Source organism: Macadamia integrifolia, unplaced genomic scaffold (genome assembly GCF_013358625.1).
Source record: "Macadamia integrifolia cultivar HAES 741 unplaced genomic scaffold, SCU_Mint_v3 scaffold1283, whole genome shotgun sequence".
Lineage (NCBI taxonomy): Eukaryota > Viridiplantae > Streptophyta > Magnoliopsida > Proteales > Proteaceae > Macadamia > Macadamia integrifolia.
Window position 1 is genome coordinate 121,141 of NW_024868143.1, and position 23,977 is coordinate 145,117.

Below are 23,977 nucleotides of genomic sequence, written 5' to 3' on the forward strand. Positions count from 1 at the left end.
ATTTAAAGGAAAATTAATCTTCTAAAGTAAATTTTCTTTCACTTCGCTAGGTAATATGACCATGTGGTTAGAATTTTGTACTATCATTACACTCTCAATCTTTTATTGATTGGTTTGACTCCTTCACTCCACTGGTGATGTGATCATGTCATTGAAATTTTGTATCATTGTTACACTCCCACCTTTTATTGAAAAACTTAGCACCGGTGACTATGGTGAGGGGGATTCCTCTCTCACATGGGACGGAAGGAAACTTGATCCTACTCTTATTACACGGTTTTATTTATTTATTTATTTTGATAAAAGAACATTTTTAATTTAAAAACCTAGTTTTTATGCAAAGTCATGTACATGCATGATCTGCCTTTCAACCGTTGGATGAGGGGCAAAAATGTAATAATACATTCCTCTCTCTTCCCCATCCAATGATTAAAGACATGATCCTGTATGTGTGCGATGTGCATAAAATATTTTATCTTAATTTGATTTCCATAATTGGAAAATATTCCTCCACCATGTACAAAATATTTTTCTTTTCTTTTAAATCTAATTGGTATTTGATTAAATGGACTCAGCTGTATACTGAATAGTCTCATTTTTTTTTTTTTTTTGAGACCCAATATCAGTAGTTCTAATTTTTTTTTTTTTTTTAGGCTCAATAGTCAATAGATTATGAAAGTCAACTAAACAAAGGGGCAATACAGTGTATCCAACGCAAATATAACCCACGATCCTTCTAACAGATCAGGTCCATCAGGTACTCTGAATCACCTATGGGCATGTGAATGCTTTATTTGCAGTTTCTTGACGATATTTGTCTTTTAGAAAGCCATGGTGAAAGGGAATCTCTTAATCGAGATTTTTATGATAGATAGAAAAAGGTATTGCACAACAGAATACATTATGTTTAACTATTTAGAGCCTAGAGTGGTGACTCAACCCTTCCTAGTTCCTATGGTGGAGGCAAATTTTCTCCTCTCTTTTGTTTTCATAAATGCCATTTCATGAAGCCATCAAAGCTATAGAACATTTATGGAATCAAAAGGATATGTGTTAAAAATTTTAAAACCGTAACAAAATGTATGTGAATCTTTCATGTATGGGTAGGGTAGGTGATCCATCTTCTAAAATAATCAAAAGCAAGACTGCAAGAGTGTATCTAAGGCAAGGCTCTCGTCACTGCAAGATCTAAGGAAAATCATATTGTATGAAGCCTTACCCTCACTAAACAAAGAAGCTGTTTCTTGCAAGGATTTAGATATTAGTATCATTATTGGTATCGGTGCGATCCGGATCGATGTGTATCATGCACTTTTGCCATTGCTTTTTTAAAAAAGAAGGATTTTTTTTTTAATTGTTTTACACCTAAAACGATACAAGTAATTGATTTGGATCAGTCAGGTATTGACCAATATCGATATGATATGACCGATACAATACCGATACTAGAAACTATGATTTTCTGACTGGAACCCATGACCACTTTGGCTGCAATGGAACAACTTACTGTTATTTTACCAAAAAAAAACACAACCACCTTACTGTTGCGAGGAGGTCTGTATGTGAAGCATTCATGTACGGGTAGAGTGAGAGCCTGAGAGACCGTTGAAGTGTTCACATTTCAGAGACAGGTCCACAGCAGAATAAGATCTTTGTTTATTCAAATTGGGTGTTAAAAATTGCAGAAGGAAACAAAGTTGAAGGTTCATGTAAGTTTGCGGAAACATAAAATTCTCAAGAAGAGAGAAGAGACAGTGGAGAGTGGAAAGCCTCTAAGTTTACCAAAACCCCGACGTGCCCACCACTAAAAACAGTTTTCAACCAAATAAAAACAAACCATGAAATCATGCAAAGTCCATATCCTATTAATAACCAACAATACAACTCACCACCTCCTCACCACCCCCTCTGCTACCAACCGGAACCAGTGGAGGGCTTTCCTTCCCTTCCCTTCCCTCCCCTTTTCTTGTATTTTCCTTACTATCCCTTTTTCGAATCCTTCTGCCCTTCCTTCATTGCATTTGGAGGAGACACGAGGAGACAAAACTTGCAGAGGGACGGTGGCAGAGCAACCGTGGAACAGAGATTCTTTGCTTGCAGAATTCCAGATTACCTGGGGTTACCATTTTTTCGAGCTACAATGGCGTGGGTGGGTTTCTTTCTCTTTCTTTAATCCTCAAGCTTTTGTTGTTCTTGTTGACCATTTCCCAATTCAGCTTTTGGGTTGGTACATTTAAGGAGGGGGAAGAAAACCCAGATGATAAAGGGGAAGTACATTTTAAAAATTGAACTTCTGGAATTCGATTTTGAGGTTGGGCATAAGGTGTTGGATTAGATTTTTGTGGTGAGCCTTTGATTGATTATGAACAATGTGTTCCTGGGTTTGAGTTCTCTGGGGTTTTTACGTGTTCCTTGATGCACAGTAGATGGTTTTTTAAGTAATATGACTGCAGACAACCTTTCTAATATGGGATTTATAAATACCCAATTCGTCAAACAATCATCAAATTCTTATCTATGTGCATATTTCAGCCAAATTTAGCTCTTACAACTTCTGTGATGCTTGGATTTCCCTGCTGATGGCAATGCCAAAGGTGGGGTTTTCCTCTACATTTGTTAACCTTTTCATTTTTATTTAATATATTCATTCTGATCCTTATAGAGAAGAAAAAAATAAGAAATCTACAATTCAAGGATATTCATGAAGTATATGCTTTAGGTTTCGCCATTATTGGTAAGCCAATGTCTTCTTCAACTCCAGTAAGTAGAAATTACGACCTTTATCGCTGGAATGTTCACATGTTTATGGTTAACCCTTAATAGCTTTATTCTTATTGGAAAAGGATTTGAACTCTTTCCAATGGGCCAGCAATGCTGTGATGAGTTGTTTTTTCCTTCTATAAGTTATGAAATTTGAGGTTTCTCATTTCAGGAGAAGACACTATCAAACTTGGTCAATCATAATTGTAACATGATAAATCCTGAGTCTGACATGCCAAATGAACTTCAACAGAGTTGCTAAGCTGGCGAATTTTTTTATTAGTGCTTGGGTTGACCAGTTTGATAACCAATTTTAACTGTCTCAGATCAACTGGAGAGATGTAAATTGGCAACAAAATTGCTATATTTGTGGATTGGGTTGCCCAAGAACCATGCTTATTTAACTCAAATTATTTCAGCATTCTATTTTTCCACATGAGTTCTGGAATTTGCAGTATACTGCTTGTTAAATTTTAACAGCCTAATATTTTTAATGTTAGTTTGATTTAAAAAATAAATAAAAGCCCAACCTTGAGGCTTTTGCACAAGGGTCAACTAATCTATATAGATATAAACAGCTTACATCCTTCTTATCATCACAGATGATTTTAACATTCAACCCATGTTAAAAAAAAAAAAAAAGAGTTTCTACATTTTCTTTCCCCATTCATAATCTTCCCCAGCCTTGGAACTGTCCCTGTTAATGCACATTTGTGGTACCACAGCACATATTTACCTCTTTGTTGGTCCAATGCCAATAGATCATGGGCAACATTTCCTTCAATTCACTCTGGAGGTGGTCTAACATTTTTCAAATTTCTAAAAATGTTGATATGTTTATTGCTACAGGCTTGCAGCCATGGTGTCAACATGTCTTACAAAGCTGAGTGGTGGACTTGGTAGTGGATCAGACAAGAGGTCCTCAAAACATTGCATGGATTTGCATCTTGCAAGGGTTTCTCCTTGGTTGTTCTCCTGTTCCACACTTAACTAATTTACTCCAACAACCGTAAGTTTGTTTCCCCTAGCCATAGTTTTCTACCTTCTTGTTTTGTTGTTGGATGCTAGTGGTTGCAGTTGAGTTCTATATAATTGGATGGTTGCTCATGGTTGTTACCCTTGGCAGCTGAATGACAAATGTTGTGAATTCTTCAGTTTATAGGGGCATATTTAGATGACACGGTCGTTCCCAGTGTTCACCAGTTGATTTTCATTTTTATTCTATTGAATTTTCTGTATTTTCTGGATTGTTTGTGTTTGTCTTTTTATTCAAATTATTATTCTTTTTTCTGACACAGTTTTGAGTTATTTGAGGTTTGGTATTAGAGTTGATGCCATTTTGATTCAATGGCTATTGTTTGATTTCCTAAGTGAGAGATTGGATTTGCTAAGATATCACATCATCCTGAAGAGACCTTTGAGGTGGTGAGTGGGTAATGGGTTGGATAGGAGGAATTTGTAGATGCTTCTCATTTAATTTCCCCCCCTAATTTGAGGGGAAGTTTTGGTTGAAATTGCAAAATCATCAAAACCAGATGTACAAGAATCAACTCAAGACAACGACTCTATTCCCTGTTCTCAATCCAAAAGGATCCGATAATAACTTGATCATGGTTATATTTTAAAAAGGTGTGTATGTTCATAAGTTTCTCAGCTTCAGAGGCATTAATATTTTGTATACAAGGCAAGAGCCAAATAGAATGCAGCTGAAATTTGAGAAAAAAAGTTTTAATTCTGTAGTTTTACCACTTCCAAATTCCCTTGGCTAATAATTTGGTGTTGATTCAAGGAAGATAATGATCTTCAGTTCAACATTTCCACCTATGGTTTTTAGTGCCACACCTTGATGACAAAGAGTGACTAACTTTTTTGAGACTGTCAAGGAGTCACACTTGACCATGCCCTCTTAACAGAATTGAGAGCCTATCCTGGTTATATATGGGAATCCCATCCCATCTGCAGACAAATTTCGACAACCAAGCTATCTACCTCGATTATATTGACAGTTACTTCTCTTCCGGTTTTGTTCTGCAGACATTCCATCGTGGCTTATTAGATCTACCCCTCCTTGACTCAAGTTCCAACTTCACTTAAGAAGACGATATAGCCTGTATTGCTGATGGCTGATTCAGGAGATCCAGTTCACTCTGATTCTTCACACTGGAAACTTGAGAGCATTGCGATTTCTGAAGGTATGGAGCGAATGGTGGACATTGAAATTCAAGACAATCAAGTGGCCCCAGAACCAACATCCCCCCCAAAAAAGAGCTTCAAGGTGAACAAAAGCAATCTGAAAAAGGTCAATCAAATTCTGGATAAGGCCCCACGATTGGGTAGAGCATACTCAGGTGCTTCGAGGGGGCTTCAGAGCTTGCGGTTTCTCGATAGGACTACCACAGGTAAGGAAGGTGACGCATGGAAGGCGGTTGAGAGGCGGTTCAACCAACTAGCAACCGGTGAGAGGCTCTCAAGGGATAGTTTTGGACGCTGCATCGGTTGGTGCTCTCTCTCTCTACCTCCCCCATCCAACCCCCCACCCCAAAAAAAAAAAACCCAAAAAAAAAGCTAATGAAAGCTAAAATGGACTATTTATTTAATTTTGTCTTGAAGGCATGGGCGAATCAAAGGAGTTTGCTGGTGAGGTCTTTGATGCTTTAGCAAGGCGCAGGAACGTAGATTCCAAGAATGGTATAACCAAGGACCAACTAAGGGCGTTTTGGGAGGACATGTCAGATCGGAACTTTGATTCCCGGCTTCAGATATTCTTTGACATGTAAGAAAAATTTTTCCCTCTCTCTCACTGTTACTTATTTTGGTAGTTTGAATTGTACATTGGAGCAGTTTTAAGAGGAAGTAAGGAGATTTGAAAGCATTGAAATGGGTTGAGGTCAAAGCTTGAATTGGCCTGCTATTCTGTTGTGTTCTGCTTACTTTGAGATTAAAGCTAGTTGCCTTAAGGATTCTATACATATTTTTAAAACCTCACCGACTTTAAAGCATGGAAAAAAGGAAACTTGACTATTGTAAATAAAATACTCAGAGAGAAGTCAAGTTTCAAAGGATGTATGAATCGAATTTTGCTAGTATCTCTTAAGATGTGTTGTGTTTCAATTGATAAATTCTGTATTAAACAAATTAACATCAAACTTTCAAAGTCAGCTCTTAGTTTTAGAAGATAGGAATATTATTTAGCTGGAAATTTAGCAGCTTTTCCAAGGTCAAGCTTTTGGCAGTCTGTTTACTTTTTGCCTCTTATTAATGTTCTATTCTTCCATTAGTGGACTCTCAATTTATAGCACATTTTGGTTGCGGCTATCTGTTCTTCCTATGGGTACTATTCCTCATATCACTAATTTGTAGATGAAACATTAAATATTCATTATCAACCAAAAAGGGATGGATGAAGAGAAACAAACAGAATAATGGAATTTATGTTAATGAGTAGCTACTGAGTTGTTTTTGTACTCTTTTAGGTGTGACAAGAATGGTGATGGGAAACTCTCAGAGGATGAGGTCAAGGAGGTGAGGATTAGAAGTTTGTGAGTTCTTCTTCATCTTACATGTTCATGAAACTGAGTTTTCTTAATTTTTATATGAAGGTGATTCTGTTAAGTGCCTCCGCAAACAAGCTTACAAATCTCAAGGGACATGCCTCAACCTATGCTGCTCTAATCATGGAGGAGCTTGACCCTGACCATCTTGGATATATAGAGGTGAGAAGGTATTCCAGGATCTACTTAGTTTCCCAAAGGCAAAAAGAACGGTGACATATGTTACTTATTTTTCTTTCTATTCCTTTATTTATTTTTATAGATTTGGCAATTAGAAATTCTACTCCGAGGGATGTTGAATTCCAAAGAAAATGAGCAGTTTGTCAAGAGAAGCCAGACACTTTCCAAGACAATGATACCGAAACGATACCGAACCCCAGTTAGCAAATATCTAACCATGATGTATGAATTTATCCAAGACAACTGGAAGAGAATATGGCTCATTGTGTTGTGGTTGATCTTAAATTTGATCCTTTTCTCTTGGAAGTTCTACCAATTCAAGCATAAATCAGCTTTCCAAGTCATGGGCTACTGCGTCTGCATTGCCAAGGGTGCTGCAGAGACACTCAAGTTCAATATGGCTCTCATTCTCCTTCCTGTCTGTAGAAACACACTTACTAAGCTCAGATCAACATATCTTGGTAACTTCATTCCATTTGATGACAACATCAATTTTCACAAGGTGATTGCACTTGGAATTGCTACTGGAACTTTGATTCATGCATCTATGCACTTGGCTTGTGATATTCCAAGATTAGTCTCATGCCCAAATCCAAAGTTCATCAGAAATCTTGGGTCTGATTTCAATTACAAGCAACCCTCCTATGGTGATGTCGTAGCTAGCATTCCAGGTACCACTGGGATTGCCATGGTCCTGATAATGGCATTCTCATTCACACTGGCAACCCATTCATTTAGAAGGAATGTTGTGAAGTTGCACTGGCCATTCCACCATTTGGCAGGGTTTAATGCTTTTTGGTATGCACATCACTTGCTTGTCATCGTCTATGCCCTCTTGATAGTTCATGGTTACTTCCTTTTCCTGACCAAGGAGTGGTACCTGAAGACGGTAAGACTGCAAATTGCTTTAGAAGCAAGAATCCTTTTAAAGTCATTACATGCCAGAGACTGAAACACAATTTCTGTTTTGTTTTTTTTTTTTTTAATAGACATGGATGTACATCAGTGTTCCAATGCTACTCTATGCTGGTGAAAGAATGATCACATCATTTGAAAGCAGCGATCACGTCAATATTATTAAGGTTTGTACTGTAGAATGTTGTGCACTTTAAACCAATGGAACAAACACTTATCACTAAACTAAGGATTTAAAGATTGGTATTAGATGGTTTGTCCCTGACATACCAATCCAGATCGTTCTGGATTATTCCAGATAGTTCAGGATTGTTCTGATCCAACTAGTTTGATTCGAACAATCTGATACCTATCTTTAAACCATTCTCTGACCTATACCTTGTTGATTGAGTCTCTCTTTTTCCTTCTCCTTTTTTTTTTTTTGGGGGGGGGGGGTGTGGGGGGGGTTGTTTTTGGGGGGAGAAGTTTCTTTTATGTCAAACTGGAATCTTCATTGTCTTGAGTTGAATCGTAAGTTGTAAAAACTTGTGACATATAGGATTGGTAAATCTTTTACAAGCCAGTGAGTTGGCTCAGGGATCTGTTGCATCATCCTGCAATTTGTCCTCTGATCTCACTCAGTTGCTGACATGATAACTCCGGGATCTATTAATCATGCAGTTCACCATGTAACTCAGTTAAGTAACAATCTAACTCAGCCGAGTTATCATGTGAGCTACTGATTGGTTTTAAGCATAATGCTATTATTTTCCATGATTAATGAGGTGCAAAATTTGCTACCCTCTATTTCCTCTTCAATTTGTTCTTGAACTGAAATTTAGGCGATTCAAGTATTCAAATTCTGTATCATTGCTTGGTCTAATTCAGAGATCTGTTGAATCATCTGTCTGACTCAGTTCTCTCTCAAATCCAAGTCAATTTAAGGGCTCATTAGCACTTGAAGGGACAAATCGAACTAAACCTGCTCCTTGTAAACTGCAGGCCATTATTTATTCAGGGAATGTCCTTGCACTATACATGAGCAAACCCGCAGGATTTAAGTACATGAGTGGGATGTACCTTTTCGTAAAGTGTCCAGACTTGTCACCTTTTGAATGGTAGGTATATCGTCAAAGATTATGTGATATGATCATGTGGTTAACGAAATATTTCATGCATCCAGGGGAAACTTTTCATGATCTCAGCTGTGTCTTTGATCTGTATAGGCACCCCTTCTCCATCACTTCCGCACCAGGAGATGACTACTTGAGCGTTCACATCCGAACCTTGGGAGATTGGACGACAGCACTCAGAAAAAAATTTGCACAGGTTATAGCCTTAAGCTCTATTAGTGTATGCCTTACACCATTGGATTTAATTAGGAAGGGATGTGACCTGCAATATGATCATAAGGGTAGCACTTGAAGGGACCTTTTTTTATTTCTCTTTCCTTCTTTTTCCATTGTTACATGGATAACTGCCCTTATTTCGTTTTGAGTGATTTCTTAAATTGGTTCTAAAACCTGAAACGAGGAAAAATAATGACCTTTCGACTCCCGCTCACCCTGCAGGCCTGCGAAGAACCAGTTACTGAACAAAGGAGAGGTGGCCTAACTAGAATTGAAACAGTAACTCAACAAAGGAGGGGTGGTCTAACTAGAACGGAAACAAAAGCAGTGTCAGATTTTAATTATTCTGAGGACAGGTAGGTGGAGTTCAAGTTTAGCCACCTCTCAGTGTGTATGTATGTGTGTGTGTGTGTGTTTTTTTTTGTAATTTAAAATCTAATATCCTTTTTTTAAATTGCAGATTCCCAAAAATCCTTGTCAAAGGACCTTTTGGAGCTCCAGCTCAGAGCTACAAGAAGTACGACTTTCTATTGCTCGTTGGTTTGGGTATTGGGGCAACTCCATTTATTAGCATCCTCAAGGATCTCCTGAACCATATCAAACTCAATGAAGCTAAACCAGTGAGTGTGTCTGAGCCACTGCAAAGGAGAGAGGCTGTTTGAATTAAGTGATCGGTAAAGTTTTGTTTATATTAATCTCGTTAGGGGATCTGAATCAATACAGGTAACTTCAAGCACACAAGGCAAGGAAAAGGTTCCAGAAAGGGCATACTTCTATTGGGTTACAAGGGAACAAGGTTCCTTTGAATGGTTCAAAGGAGTCATGGATGATGTTGCAGAGTATGATCAGAATGTAGGTGTTAAATATAGATGCTGCTTCTCATGAATTACCTGCCCAACTTTATTTAGTGTTGACTCCGAAGAATTCCCTGATTATTGCAGCATATCATTGAAATGCACAACTACTTGACTAGTGTGTATGAAGAAGGTGATGCACGATCTGCACTTATCGCCATGGTGCAGTCATTGCAACACGCGAAGAATGGAGTTGATATTGTCTCAGACAGTCGGGTACTTGTTACTCTCATGGAAAAAAGTACCGTAGATTCTTTGATCATTTCACTTTTCATTCTCCTTTCTAACCTGTACTTGAAACAGATAAGGACACATTTTGCTCGACCAAACTGGAAGAAGGTGTTCAGTAACTTGGCTAGTACACACAAATCTTCTAGGATAGGTAGGCCTGGTTTGGTTTCCATTCTGCATGAAAGCATCGTATATAAAAGCTCCTTAACTGAATAACAGTAATTACATTGTTTGTGCACCTTTCTTGTTACTTTCTTGTATCCCCCCGTTCCTCAGATACAATTCCATCCTTCTATGGCAAAATCTCAATTTGTTGTTATCAAAAAACTATGAAAGAACTTTAAGATCTCTTGGTTTTGTGCAGGTGTTTTCTACTGTGGAGTTCCCACCGTCGGCCAACAACTGAAGAATCTTTGCCAAGAATTCAGCCACACATCCACTACCCGCTTCCATTTCCACAAGGAGAACTTCTAGGATAAAATTGTACACAGAAGAATTTCCTTCACTTTAGAATGCTCCCATACTGATCTTGTAGCCAGTGTCATACATAAATAAGTAAATATTCAATGCAAGGGAAGACTAGAATCAGAGAAAACATACATTTTTTAGAAAATGCATACAATTCTAACTTTTCCCCTTGAGCATTCTTCTCGCAGCTGCTTTTTGAGATTAAGCTGTCGCCTAACAGAAATACAACATTACTTTCAGAAAAAGTTCTCCATATTCATTTTTGTTCTCCTGCTTTGATTCCCCAGGCCTCCTTGAATTCTTTTGCTTTTGGACTGCCACTGAAGAACAGCAAAGCTCCTCCATGGTCTTTCCTCATTCCACATTCTTACCTCGAGGTTTTCGTGATCTAGCTGCATGTTTCACCGGCTTATGAGAGGGTTTCTCACACTTCTTTAGGATCTTCAACGCCATTGTTTTCAATGGCACTGAAATTTCCAATGGCAGAAGTACCCCCTCCAATTCATGCCACTCAAGATCTTCGAAATCGCCATCTTCATATACCACTCTATACCAACCTGTTTCTCTGTCAAAATTAGTTACTGTACCAGAGTAAAATTGCTCACCAAACATTTTCCGGACTTCTCTGCCTTCCAACCATTCACCAAAACCAGTATTCTGTCTTGATTCTACATTGCTCGAAGTACCAAACTGAAGGGAAGCATTGTCACTGCAGCCCACATGTGGAACCCCATTGATGACAACGGCAGGTTCTCCCGGTACCTCAAAGACACCTGCAGATGAAGTTCCCGATTCCTCTTCTTGGCAAGTCTTCTCCATTCGTGGTGATCCCTCTCATAAAAGCTGGCTACAACACAAAAAAACTGATACAATGAATTTAATGGCTGCAAGAGTAATCCATCAAGGAATAGCAATCATATAGGAGAGATATCTCTACCCAATTCAAATACTAAGTCTAAAACCGATATAAAAATTATTTAAAATGAGAAAGGGAAATCCACTTCAATAAGTGAATTTAGTTCCACAATTACAACTAAAGGTTTAGATCTCTGTTTCAGCATCAATTTTTATCCTAAATGTGTGCAAGGCCTTGTAGCCTCGAAGGTTTTCTTCTGGTAGGAAGGTGACTTATGCTAAAGCCACATAGAAAGAAACTTCTGGGCAACTCTTGATCCACTGCCCCCTTTCCTTCTATATTTGGCTGATCTTCATTCACATCTTCAATCTGATGGGTCCCTTCCCTGGCGATTATAAAGATCCCTCTGCAATTGGAGGGCTAAAATCCTCTGGACTGAAAGAAATGCTCGAGTTTTCAATACTGAGCATAAAGATCTTCAAGGAGTTCAGAAATCAGTATAGGAAGCTATCGCCTACTGGGGCCACAGTAAGCTCACTTTTGGAAGGAATTTCAAGTCGAGCGTTGAAAATAAAAATTGCAGTGAAATAACTGTGGTTCCAATGTTCACTAAATAATAGTAATCGACCTATTTTGATAATTAAATAGGGTTTTCGTTGAGTCAAAGTGGACGAATCTACAATCTAACCAATTATGCCAAGAACACGAGAAGTTTCAGCAAAAAGATTCACAACTATAAAAACAAGATAGCGAGACATCAAGATAACAAATCAAAACTTCATAGATTTCGATCTGAATGGGTAAACATTAAGCAGTGAAGCGTCGGAGGGTCGCCAAGGAGAGAATCAATGGACAGACATCCACGACGAAGAGTAGTTAATAGACCACAATAAAGCTTGTAAAAATCAAGAATCCAGATCTCCAAAAGAAGATTTCAGAGAACGATAAAGAGTTCTAATTTTATACCTGGAAGAGTGATTCAATTCAATCGGATGCAGCTATATTTTCTGCACTGGTTGGATCGAGGCTGACATGAATTTCGGAGCCGAAGGATACAGGAATTCAAAGAATCACTACAGACGAAGCCGCGAAAATAGCCCTAAAAACGACTAAAAGACTGGAAATGAAATCTTTAAAAGGGAACAAGAACGCTACCGATCGCGTGGTCCCTTTGCCTAGATACAGAGTTGTCAAAATGACGATCCCACCCCTGCTAATGTCATGTGCATCAAGGGTGTCACTCAATCATGCCATGCTGGTCTCGGTCGGGCCTATGTCCCTTGGACCATGATTATTTATTTAAGGAATGAGTAGATCTCGATCGGTGTTGTGTTGAGCTCGATCGGATTTTGAACTTTAATCAGGCTTCTTCTAAGCTGGCTAATCAGGCTATAATCGGGCCTAAAATGGGATAACGTACCAAAATAGCCTTAAATAGGCCTTAAATGGTCTTTACTTTTCTTCAATTTTAGATACTTTAATTTATTTTGTTAAATCATCAATAATTTTGAAAAGATATTACACTTAATTATAGTCAATAATTGATAAAAATATCAATATATACCTTATTTTATCCCCAAACAAAAAAAAAATAAAAATCAAAATACCTATATAAACGGTCGAAGCTAAACTTGTCGATCTGAGTCAGGCTTGAAAACGGGTCGGGTCAGTCGAGAGGCCCATCGGGCTTACCCCTTGCATCGTGTACTACCTATAAACGGGTCGGGCTTAGACCCAACACGTTTATTAATCAGGCCATAAACGTGTCGGGCTCGGTCGAACCTACCAGTGCTGGCTTGAAATTGACACCCCTACTGTGCATGATGTGCATCCCTCATTTGCCCTTGTAAGTGTAAGGATCATGCGGCTAGGTAGCATTCTTCTTTTGGGCCCATTTGATTTTGTTTTAAGAAACATGTTTTTTCATTTTTCTGTGCTCAGAAACAAAAAAACACCCAAAAAATTGTTTGATTTTTCTATTTCATTTCACTTGTTTTTTGAAATAGAAATAGAAATTTATACATATTTATGTGTTTAGAAACAAGTGGGAGAGACAAAAATTGTGAAAAATCTGATACTTCACTCGATCTATCCCAACCCCAACCCATTGTTGAAAATTCTTGCTATCCAGAAGCGGTGAGTCCAACAACTCACAATTCCGAATTGCCTTCATCCTTTTAAAGTTCATCTCCACAAAACATATCTGCAACTCCAATATCGTGTCTTCACTCGTGAGCTGCATACTTGCAACGTTGTGCTTTCACTCGTGTCTTGAACCTGATTACACTATTAAAAAAATTTTGAGAAACAGAAAAACAAATACCTTTTTTCACTTCCAAAAATAATTTCTTAGAACAAAAACATAAAAAACCATTTCTTATGTTTCTAGACCCAGAAATAACATAACAAAATCAAACGGGCCCTAAATTTTAGTGCATGACATCGGATCAGGTATTGGTTATTTTCAAAATTGATATGGTATTAATATCGGCACAGATTGGCTGTATGGAATTAATATACCCCTCATTTTCCTTAAAACACTTTTTCTTTTTCTTTTTTTTGGTTTTACTCTTAGTTCATTACCATTCCACCCCATATTAGTGGCTAATGATATCAGTACGGGACTATGATCCGATACTGATACTGATACTGACATCGATTCCTCAAACCATGGGAGGGATGCATCCATTTCCATTTTTTCTCCTGGTTAAGAGCATTTGTAAGTCCCAGACAGATTGGTACAGAAAGCACAACCTGTGAACACCACTTAGGGCTTTCCTCCATGAATGCAGATACTCTATATACACAAAAGAACAAAATTCTCCAAAGAAAGCTTTGTAATTAAATCCAATTTCCTCACCTTCTGGGACTTCTCTTCAATTCACTGAAGGAATGAAGGTGAAGGCTGCAATGGGTGGATTTTGTTGAAGAGGAAGAGGAAGAGGAAGAGGAAGGAGACAGGGAGTGAACTATGGAGGCTGTGCTTTGCCTGGAACCACGTGCAGTAGCATCTACATATATAGAATTTCTTACTTTCATAAGGGAATTCGGACTAGATTCATGTATGAGATTGTTCTCATACGCACTGGTCTAGGCAATTGGAATTCACTTTCTTTTTATACTTAATGGATTTAAATTATCCGGACCAGAGGCGTATGAGATTGAACTTGATTGGATCTTTTCATGAGTCTAGATGCAGGGCCATGTTGCCTTGCAAGCTTCTTCCCCCTTCCCCCTTCCCCCCTTTTATATTAACCAAAGGTTTATTAAAACATAATAAATACGTTTTATGCATGTTTAATAAGTGGTAGGTTAAAATATATGAATTTTTTTCCTGCAAAAAACATATATGATTTTTTTTTTGTATAAAAACAATTACAATTAAAAATAACTATTTTTTATTTAAACGTATGAATGCAATACATGAATTTATTATCTAAGATCATTGGTATCGACAAAAAAGGTAGTACTTCTCAAGAAAAATGTTCTACACAAAGATAATATGTGAAATACTGTTGCACGACGAGACTATAAACAATGTTCCCCTTGTTCTCACTCTCCTAAACCCCCTATTGGAAGAGTCAAGAGGGAGAAACCCCCTTTGCCTGAATTAGTATATAAGCATCAGAAGGAAAACCTTGCCCTATTTTTTAAAAGAAAATGTTTACTGTTTAGGAACGTGGCCTATGCCAAAAACCCCTTTTATGTTTTTCTCCTCCCTCTATGAAATGAGATCTCTATCCTTATGAGGAAGAAAGAGATACGCATCATACTCCTAAACAAAAATATCATCCCTTTTTCTAAATTTCCCCTGATTCAAATCGATATGATCAGATAGGTATTTGTATTTTTCCCCCCAAAAAAAAAAGTATTGATATCGTATCAATATTGATGATGATCAATACCTATACAGTGAACCAAAACCCTACTTGGGGTTTTGAAAACATTTACAAAGATTGGAGAATCTGCCACATGTTGATTCCCGTCAAATAGGATCTGAATCGGTGGATCCCGATCTCGATTCAAATTCTCAGCCAATTCAAATCGGCTTTGGTACTATATTTCTAGGGTTCATGTCGATCTATTGCCGATTTCACTTACTTGAGCCACATCTCTATCTCAGTTGTATGTCCAATATGTCGTACTATATATTTTCCCTTTTCTTTTTTAACACATGGAAGCATGGTTTTAGGTACTGATATTAAATTAATTGTATCATGTCGATATCATGTAAGATCACTCTTGATATCTGGCTAATTTGGGATCGGATATCATAAGGGCATTAGAGATAAGATTATTATAATTTTTTTTTAAACCTAATTTTTATGAAAAATAAAAGTAATATTGACTGATACAATGGATCATAGATCGATTATATATCAATATCGCCCAAGATCGATACCAATATCAATACTAATTACTAAATCCTTACATAGAAGAGTAGGATTAAAGAAAAAGATGAAAATATTTTGTGCCAACTAGATGAACTTCTTTGGGTGGATCTACCAAATAAAACTTCACAATATATGGCAACTGATGAGCCGTACCAAATTTATTTGGGCTCACACGAAGGGGCCCAATCACCTCTGCCGGCCCATCCTCCATTTTGGCCTTTTTAGGTGAGCATGCTCGTCACTGTCCTTAGTCCAATGGAGTTTTGCTGCGATGCATGAGCTCAGCTTCTCTCTCTTTCTCTCTCTCTCTCTATTGTCTATTCCATCACCATTTACCAGTGCACGGAGTGCTTGTTCAGGAGACAGGGCAGGCCGGGCCTGCCTGTCGCGATCCCTACTATGAGAGAGAGAGAGAGAGGCATCGATCTTTATAAGTGGATCGATTTCCACTGTAAAACAGAGGAAAGCTTTGGATTTATGGAGCAATGAATGAATGAATGAGAGAGAGAGAGAGAGAGAGGGGGGGGGGTTAGGTCATTATTTGAAGGAAAGAAAGGATCTTTTGTCCATTCCGACAACAAAATATTCCGTTCGTGTATCAACCGAAGAAGAAAGGGAATGAGAGGCAATTAAAAGATGGAATAGAGTCACAGAAATCACAAACCCCTTTTCAGTACTTACTGGATTCACTGATCATCACTGATTTGATCCTTTTCTCGTTCTTTCTTTGCATGTGACTACACAGTGAGAAACTTTTTTTTTTTTCTTTTAATGAAAGCTACACAGTGAGAAACTGAGAACTAAAAAGGTGATGACTAATTGACTACTCAGTTAGGCTTAGGCTGGGCCTTCAGGGAAGGTTGGAATCCTGCCACGGTAAAGGATATGAAAGGATCAGGAATTCAGGATCCATAGCCTGCCCTCTTCCCAGTTCTGTCCCCCCGGATCCTCTCTTCCTGTACGTGAAAAATTAATTACCCTTCCCGTACTCTCTGTCTTCTGCAATGTGTATTACTACCATTTTTCTGAAGGTCGAGTAACCGTTGATGTGATGGTTCTTAGAGTCACACAGAAGAGAGAGAAGGCAGATTGGATAATGAACACCACTGGCAGATTGGATGATGAACACCATTAGTGGTGGGTTAGATTCTCATGAGGTACTAGAGAAGAGGAATGGAAGTACGGAGAGCGAAATGACTGGGATTTTAACGGGATGGGATGCTTCAGGCAGTCGGATATGGGTTTATAAAATTACTCACTCCATTGGAAGCTAATGTCCTAAAAAATCAGGTTTATGGTTACAAAATTATTCATTTAAAGTTTTTGTTAACAAAAATATCTGATTGTAGAATCTTGATTCTTTCGTGGGTCATGACATCTCGCCATGGTTTTAAGTATTGGTATTGTTTTAATCGTATCGACTATATCGTATTAATTTTGGTTGTTGATATCGATTTGGGAGAGGATCAATGGGTATCAATCACTTTTGCCTCTTGTTCCTTCAGTAAAAAATTACCACAGGGTTTTATTTTTGTTAGTTGACATTTTTTTTTTGTAGAAATTAATTGAAACTTTAGGTGGGTAATTTTATAAATAGAAATTCAAGAATAGATAATCATATAATTTTTCTATAAAAAGGATAACGAGTGTTTAATTAGGTGGGGTATGGCTTGAGGTATCTGTATCAGTATTAGATTTCTCAATACATCACCCTCATCTATAACGTTTGTTAAAGCAAACACTAAGAAATGTGATAAATAAATCAAAATAAATCGTACAACACAAAGTTTTATATGGTTCACACATCAGGGTGGTGTGCTATGTCCTCGAGCGAAGAAAAAAATGTTTCACTATACAGAAAAGAGATTACACCCAAGCAACGGTGAGAAAACTCACCCTGAAACCCTAGCTCGAAAAAATCCATTAAAATACAATGACTTTCTCAACAAGACAATAGTACATTATATACTCCAAGTTGCGGGTCAACCCATCGGGTCAAGGTCGATCTGATCAAATTATATCGCAGGGCCTACGCCCCCACACCCCCCATACGAGATCAGTGATGGGCTCTAGGATTGGGCCTATCGACCCAATCCCTCTGCTTCCATCATAAATCTCAGAAAACTTCTCATTCAAATCACCATCAAAATATGTTGAAGTGAGTCACTCTTCAAAATGGGCTAAGAATTCAAAACAAACTTAACATCGTTAGCCACCAATCCTAATACCTAATCAATAACACCGACCTGATGCTGATCTATATCAGTATTTTATCGATTTTTCGAATGACCGATATCCGATTCGATACCGTGCACAATCCATGGTTGAGACTCCACTCCATTTGCCCTTTTTTCGACCATGAAAGAGACGTTTTTGCGTCCTCTCCATCCGTCAATTTATGAATTTTCTTGGTTTTCACCCCCATTAATTCCCCAGACGGTTCTCTTACAACAATTTGAATTTACCATTATACCCATTAATCCCCTCTGCCCCCATCTGAATTCTCTATTCTTTCGTCAGGGTAACGAATACGTGAGGTACTTAGGCTTTAATTGGTAATATGGAGATTACAGAATACAGTCTGACTCTGTGCTCTGGGCAGCTGGGCCATTAAAAGAAACTGGACTTGGTTTCTTTCTACTTTCTCTACGCTTGATCTCTTTCCTGATCTCATCTCCGGTTCTAATTGTTCTAAATCAGATATTAAGATCACTGTCTTTGTATTTGGCATAACTGGTTAGATATTAACGCTACGTTTGGTAGTCATTCAATTTCAGGAATCACATTTCGTGTCAAAAATATAATTTTCAATTTATGTATTAAAATATTATTTAAAAAAATAAAAAATAAAATGATGTTTGATGGATCTGATTCATAAATGATTACCTCGTTTTTTTTTTTTTTGCATTTAGAACAAAACCAAAATAACAGAACAATGTTTTGTCATTTCAACATTTTAAGATTCTAACATTTTTTTTCCTTGTTTTTCCAAAAGAATAAAAAAAACACCAAGATGACATCAAACACTTTATTATTTTTTTGTTGTCATATAAAGGAAAAACGTCAGAAACGTTTTTTTGAATGATTACCAAACATAGCTTGGGAATCAACAATTGTTTGATTCTAGACGTGACTGAATCCCTATTATGTTGTTCAATTGATATCTTAATATGTTTTCTATCCCATATTTTTCCATTTCTACTTGTTTGGAAAATGTCAAAATTGGCCTAGGAAACCCTAGAATCGACATGTAGATTTTCAAAGATATTGATTCAGTTGAGATCAAGAATTTCGTTTAAGATGGTATAATCATGTTCAATGGAGGTTAGGATGCTCCAGTAAAGAAGTGTGATTAGATCCAAATGGACTAAAATAGCTCCAGGTAGACCAAAATGACCATAGAAGATGTTGTAATCTTGAATCTTGACTCTAGTATGCCCTCAAAGATTCATGCAGCAAATTACTTGTGAGTGAGATATTCTTGCAGTGTTACCTTGACTTTTTTCCCTATCATTTTCTCATTTTCCTTTCGTTTCGTTTTATTTTATTTTACCCTATTTCGGATCATGTAATCAAGAATCTCATTTAATTGAGAAAAAGCTTAGTTGTTGTTGTTATTGATGACGATGATGATGAACTATAAAATCCTAAAATCGGCATATATGTTTCTAACCCTCATGATTCAATGGGAATCAGGCTAATTTTGATCAGGCCAACTCAGTCGATCCAATATAATTTTGAAACTTGTTCTACATGAGACCAAGCACTAGCTGGTAGCTGGTAGGTGGCCACCACGTGGCAAGGAATTGATTGCTGGTTTCAAAAGTTTAATCCTTTATCGGTTCAGAATTGATTTTGATTTTTAAAAAAAAAAAAAAACCCATTAAAAGATGGAAATGATTTGGATTGAAATCATAAACAACTGATAAAAGGTCACTAAAATTCGATGTATTTTATTTTCTTGGGCAAGTGTTTTTTGTTCGCAAGAGGCCCTCGCCTTCATACACAAGAGCAGTTAAACTCAGGTAGGATTATAGTAGTCGTTGCACACCCCTCTGATGTAGGGACCTCTCATGGATTGAATTTTTTTTGTTTGGGAAAGAAACCATTTTTTGGTTGTCCATCCTATGCCAAGACACAGTGGACTGTGAAATGACACCCCCATCCTGTGAAACCGCACCCCCTATGAATGCTCATGTGTGCCCCTCATTGATTCTATTGTTGGCGTGGAGGCCACACAATCTGCAGGGAGCATTTTCTCCTCCCCCGTACCAAGTTGCAACTTACCCCCAAATACAGGACCATGCTAAATGATGCACCCATCCCCATGAAATGAAAAAATCCCACCATTGTTTATATTCATGCACTCTCATTAACTTTTACTTGCACGCAGTCTGGCAGCAATCTTCTCGCCTAAATAATAACCCTAAACAAAAAGATAATGGACTGAAATCGATTAGATCAAATCAAAACCAACCAAAAACTTTATTGGTCTAATTTCCATCTTTTCTAATTTGTTTGGGCAAGTGAACGCTACATGATAGCGCACATACACATCAGAGCCCGTGACCAATGGGAAAATACACATAAGCATCTTTAATCCTAAATACGGTCTTTTTGCACCCACTATGTTTTGGCACAAGTACACACTATCAGGTAACATTTTTTCTTCCTTTTTTTTTTGGACAAGAGAATGCTACCCCCTTATGTGGCCTCCGCACCCACACACAGGCCAATGTAAGACCACATAGAGGCATCTTTAAAGTGGAAAAAAAATAGTCTTTTCATGCCAGGTTGCGTGTTTAGGCGCAGACAGAGGCCAGTCCAGAGAAAGTTCCTATATATGTGTGATGTGTGGGGAGTGTAAGCCCTAATTATTTTCAATTGAGAAGGAAATGATAAGGTGATGATTACGGAATCATTCATTTTGTTCAAGAAGCTCCCTAGATTCCCTGGAGAGAGAGAGAGAGACCCATATTGAATAAAACGCCACTTTCAGGGAAACAGCAGAAGTAACAGTATCAGTACGTACTTCTGCCTACGCATGCATTAACCTTACCTTTTGCTTCTCTTCCTCTCCATTCCTTTTGTCTCTCTCCTTTCCCTTTGTCCTCTTTTTACCGTCTCTTTGAGTCCTACTAGTCTATTTAGATCTCTCTCCACTCTTTCGGTGTTCTTCAATCTTCTTCCTCCGGAGTCCAAACTCCAAATTAAAGAGAGATTAAGAATACCTAGATCTGAAGTGCAACACCTTTAGCAGATCGAAGAGAGCAACAAGATGCCTCTCACAGCTTCAAAGAGGTGGTGTCCCACACCAGAGCAGCTGATGATACTGGAGGAGCTCAACAGAAGAGAGATTAGAACTCCCAACGCGTCCCAGATACGAGACATAACCTCCCACCTCTCTCTCTATGGCAGGATTGAAGGCAAGAATGTCTTCTACTGGTTTCAGAACCACAAAGCCAGAGATCGTCAGAAGCTCCGCAGGAAACTTTTCAACCGAAAACAACAACATCTGCAGCAACACCAGACCCAACTTCATCTTCTTCATCAGATTGAATCTCCTTCTTCTGCTAGTACTGTTGTTTCTCTTCGTCAAACCCAGTTTCTTCCCCAGGTGAGGACCTTTCAATTTGTTGGGACTCAGGTAAAATTCATTCTTAAAAGCTAACCATTAAGGAAAAGATGCCCAATTCAACCCAAGGGGTAGAGCAGTTTGTGAGCAACGAACTTAGTACAAGCCGTAAACTCAGACGTCCTAAGTTCGACTTCCACTAGATATACCTTGGGCCACTCACACGGGGTGTTTAGTGCTCGTCACTGTTTTCAGTGAAAGTTGAATGGTTCTCATTCAACCTCGGTATGACCCGATCTATGCGGTTGTAGGGTGAATATGAATCTGCGGGACTAGTCAAGCCTTCCCTTAGTAAAAAAAAAAAAAAAGAAAAAATGGAACCCAACATGGTTTTCTTGTAACTATTGAAGCATTTATTTATATGTCTTATGTGATTTGTATATGTTGATTATGGAGTAGGGAAGAGAGTCATCAAACAAAATGATGATGGATAGTTCAGCAAGGGTGGAATTAATGGAGAAACCCAACTCAGTAAGCCATGAGGAGTGGAAGAGGATGATGGTGGTGATGAACACTAGTAGTACTCCTTCCTGTAACTGTCCTCCCAAGACCCTGCAACTCTTCCCTGTTACAACCAAGGCTGATCTTAAAGATGAGGGCTTCAAATCTGAGTACCATTTCTCCTGCTTCACCACCTCGACCTCCAACTATTATTACACTGCATGAGTGGATCAGTCGTCACTGCATGGCTCTGTCTTCTTCTCTAGTCTATGGATCTATCCTTTTCATTTCTAAGTAGGGCTGTACCAGTATCTACGTTAGTGTTATCATCTTGGTTTCTGTAATACTGTAATGTCTTTATGACGTGGTGGATCAGAAAGAACTATCTTGTTTAATTAAGAAAGTAGCATGGCTTTGTACTACTCCAAGGCAAGCACGAAGCATTCAACAATATATGCCACATGCATTATGTTCCAACCTTTTTTTTTTTGGCAAACAAACATTTATTCAAGAAGGCAAAGAGCTCCTAGTAGTTGAATTAATTACAAGATTCCGTCAACCACATAGTGGAATTAATCAAATTGTCTTGTTTGGGGCAAACATAGTACTCTCTCCAAGAATAAATTGAAAATTACGATCCAAAAAATAATGTCCAAACTTCCACCTACATATTTTACCGTTTCTTTTACCTTATTAATAAGATATAATTTTTTGCTGCATATAAGCAAATTAACGTATATATTAAAGAGTATGAAATACTAGATTAATGTCTAGGACTCTAGGCATTCCTAGATGACAACAAAAAAATCTTGAGTTTTCACCTTCAACATTGCAAATTTCACAATTTTACACTAGAGATCTACCTTTGGCATTGCCATCACCAGAAACATCAGACGAAGATAAAAATGACCATCATCAATAAAATGATAATGAAATCTATCATTATAGTCCCAAAAAATTTCATGAGAAATAAAAGAAGGATACCCTGATCAGAAATTTGACACTCGAATAAAGGATCTCTTTTTGGCAAGAATACCTTCTTACTATGTTGTTTTATTCCCGTTATTTTTTTCTTTTTCTACCAGCAAGAGGGAAATACATATGAATCTGTGTTTGGGATTATGATTTTTTTTTTTTTTTGGGTGGGGTGAGGGTCAGTATCCATTTTGGTCTCAATTGATATTGACATTGATACCCATATACATTGATTGAATCAGTTTGTATCATTTTGAACGGTCAATGTATCAACAAAAAAAAAAGTATTAAAATAATTAATATGTATAAGATGTATTGGCTAATACAAATAGAACCAATACACCCAATACAATACTGATACTTTAAATCTTAAATTACAAGTTGTATGGGTCAAAATGGTAATTCAATCATAGATCCAATATCCTCAATGCTATGATCAACTATGATAGAATTTGGTAAAATTTGATATAGACACAACACTGACCCTGTAGTAGTGGGAGTCTTTTACATTGTCTCTCTCTTCTTCTTCTCTTTTTTTTTTTTTAATAATTATTTATTTTCATTATAATCCTAATGATATCTATAAACCCATGCAATAAAATACCTTAAATCATTTGTATGCCAATCTTATTAAGTTGGGATAAGATTTTGAATGCTGTTGTACCTTAAGGCTGTGGTGTGTAGGTCATCTTTTGTCTCATGAGAATGCTATGGAGTATGGAATCTATAGATTGGTAAAGCTGCAAGCGCAACCATCCGTATTATGTTTGGTTAATTGCTAGGGGTAGAGAAATCAAAATCAGCCTTTTCTATTGGTTTGGCTCTTTATGGAGTTAGGGATAGACTCCCTCACATTTAGAGTAGCTAGCCATGGAAAAGGTCAAAGCCAACTCGAAACACAGATCAGTCAAGAAATGTTAAGAGTCAGGCTCGCGGGTAGTCAAGAGTAACGATGGAAAAGGTCAAGCCCGGAAAGAATTTCACTTTATTTGGTAAGAAATGGAGAACAAAGAATCACACTGTTCTCTATATTAGCGCCTACTTTTTACTCAATTCTTACCAAACAAACACAACTTTAGCTTGCTCTCCTATAAATTCTTTCCCTTATTTTTTACTACAACAGATTCTATGTATTCCACTGCCTTAGTCTGCCAAATGCTGTAAATAAGAAGCTGGTGGTGATTCTATAGTTCACTCTACTCCTTCCCCAGACCTAGAAGAGGACCTGTGATGATCCTCCCAATGCTAATGCTCCTTGCCCACCCCTTAAATTTGCTTTGGATAGAGAACCTAAAATTACAATCTTAATACTTAGCTTGGTAGGCTGAGTGTTCGATTTGATAGTTAGAGTTTTATGATAGGAGATTCTATTCATCCCCCCATCCCCGT

The 23,977-nt window shown here is 37.7% G+C and overlaps 3 protein-coding genes across 4 annotated transcripts; 2 read left to right on the forward strand and 1 right to left on the reverse strand.

The window, feature by feature from the left end:
• The first annotated feature begins 1,993 nt into the window (after positions 1–1,993).
• On the forward strand, positions 1,994–10,325 carry LOC122063281 (putative respiratory burst oxidase homolog protein H). The gene is made up of 16 exons (XM_042626985.1): positions 1,994–2,149; positions 3,610–3,769; positions 4,795–5,255; positions 5,371–5,533; positions 6,234–6,282; positions 6,360–6,473; positions 6,574–7,380; positions 7,481–7,573; positions 8,388–8,503; positions 8,612–8,714; positions 8,957–9,090; positions 9,195–9,354; positions 9,458–9,586; positions 9,676–9,804; positions 9,892–9,970; positions 10,184–10,325. The coding sequence occupies exons 3-16, from the start codon at positions 4,880–4,882 to the stop codon at positions 10,291–10,293; spliced, it is 2,562 nt and encodes an 853-aa protein (XP_042482919.1). The 5' UTR covers positions 1,994–2,149; positions 3,610–3,769; positions 4,795–4,879; the 3' UTR covers positions 10,294–10,325.
• On the reverse strand, positions 10,316–12,279 carry LOC122063282 (dirigent protein 17-like). Of its 2 annotated transcripts, none has more exons than XM_042626987.1 (2): positions 12,110–12,279; positions 10,316–11,150 (listed from the first exon to the last, which is right to left on the reverse strand). In XM_042626987.1, exon 2 carries the CDS (start codon positions 11,104–11,106, stop codon positions 10,642–10,644), a length of 465 nt encoding a protein of 154 aa, XP_042482921.1. In that variant the 5' UTR covers positions 11,107–11,150; positions 12,110–12,279; the 3' UTR covers positions 10,316–10,641. The 2 variants fall into 2 exon arrangements, with proteins under 2 accessions (XP_042482921.1, XP_042482920.1); XM_042626986.1 differs by having other exon boundaries at positions 10,316–11,134; positions 12,110–12,273.
• An 8,325-nt stretch (positions 12,280–20,604) lies between these two features.
• LOC122063300 (WUSCHEL-related homeobox 3-like) lies at positions 20,605–22,090 on the forward strand. The gene is made up of 2 exons (XM_042627019.1): positions 20,605–21,154; positions 21,572–22,090. Exons 1-2 carry the CDS (start codon positions 20,816–20,818, stop codon positions 21,836–21,838), a joined length of 606 nt encoding a protein of 201 aa, XP_042482953.1. The 5' UTR covers positions 20,605–20,815; the 3' UTR covers positions 21,839–22,090.
• Positions 22,091–23,977: the final 1,887 nt, after the last annotated feature.

Coding starts and splice junctions, on each gene's coding strand:
- LOC122063281 (XM_042626985.1), top strand. CDS start 4,880: ATGGCTGATTCAGGAGATCCAGTTCACTCTGATTCTTCACACTGGAAA. Junction 6,283..6,359: donor CAGAGGATGAGGTCAAGGAG/GTGAGGATTAGA, acceptor TTTTATATGAAG/GTGATTCTGTTAAGTGCCTC. Junction 8,715..8,956: donor TCAGAAAAAAATTTGCACAG/GTTATAGCCTTA, acceptor CTCACCCTGCAG/GCCTGCGAAGAACCAGTTAC.
- LOC122063282 (XM_042626987.1), bottom strand. CDS start 11,106: ATGGAGAAGACTTGCCAAGAAGAGGAATCGGGAACTTCATCTGCAGGT.
- LOC122063300 (XM_042627019.1), top strand. CDS start 20,816: ATGCCTCTCACAGCTTCAAAGAGGTGGTGTCCCACACCAGAGCAGCTG. Junction 21,155..21,571: donor AAACCCAGTTTCTTCCCCAG/GTGAGGACCTTT, acceptor ATTATGGAGTAG/GGAAGAGAGTCATCAAACAA.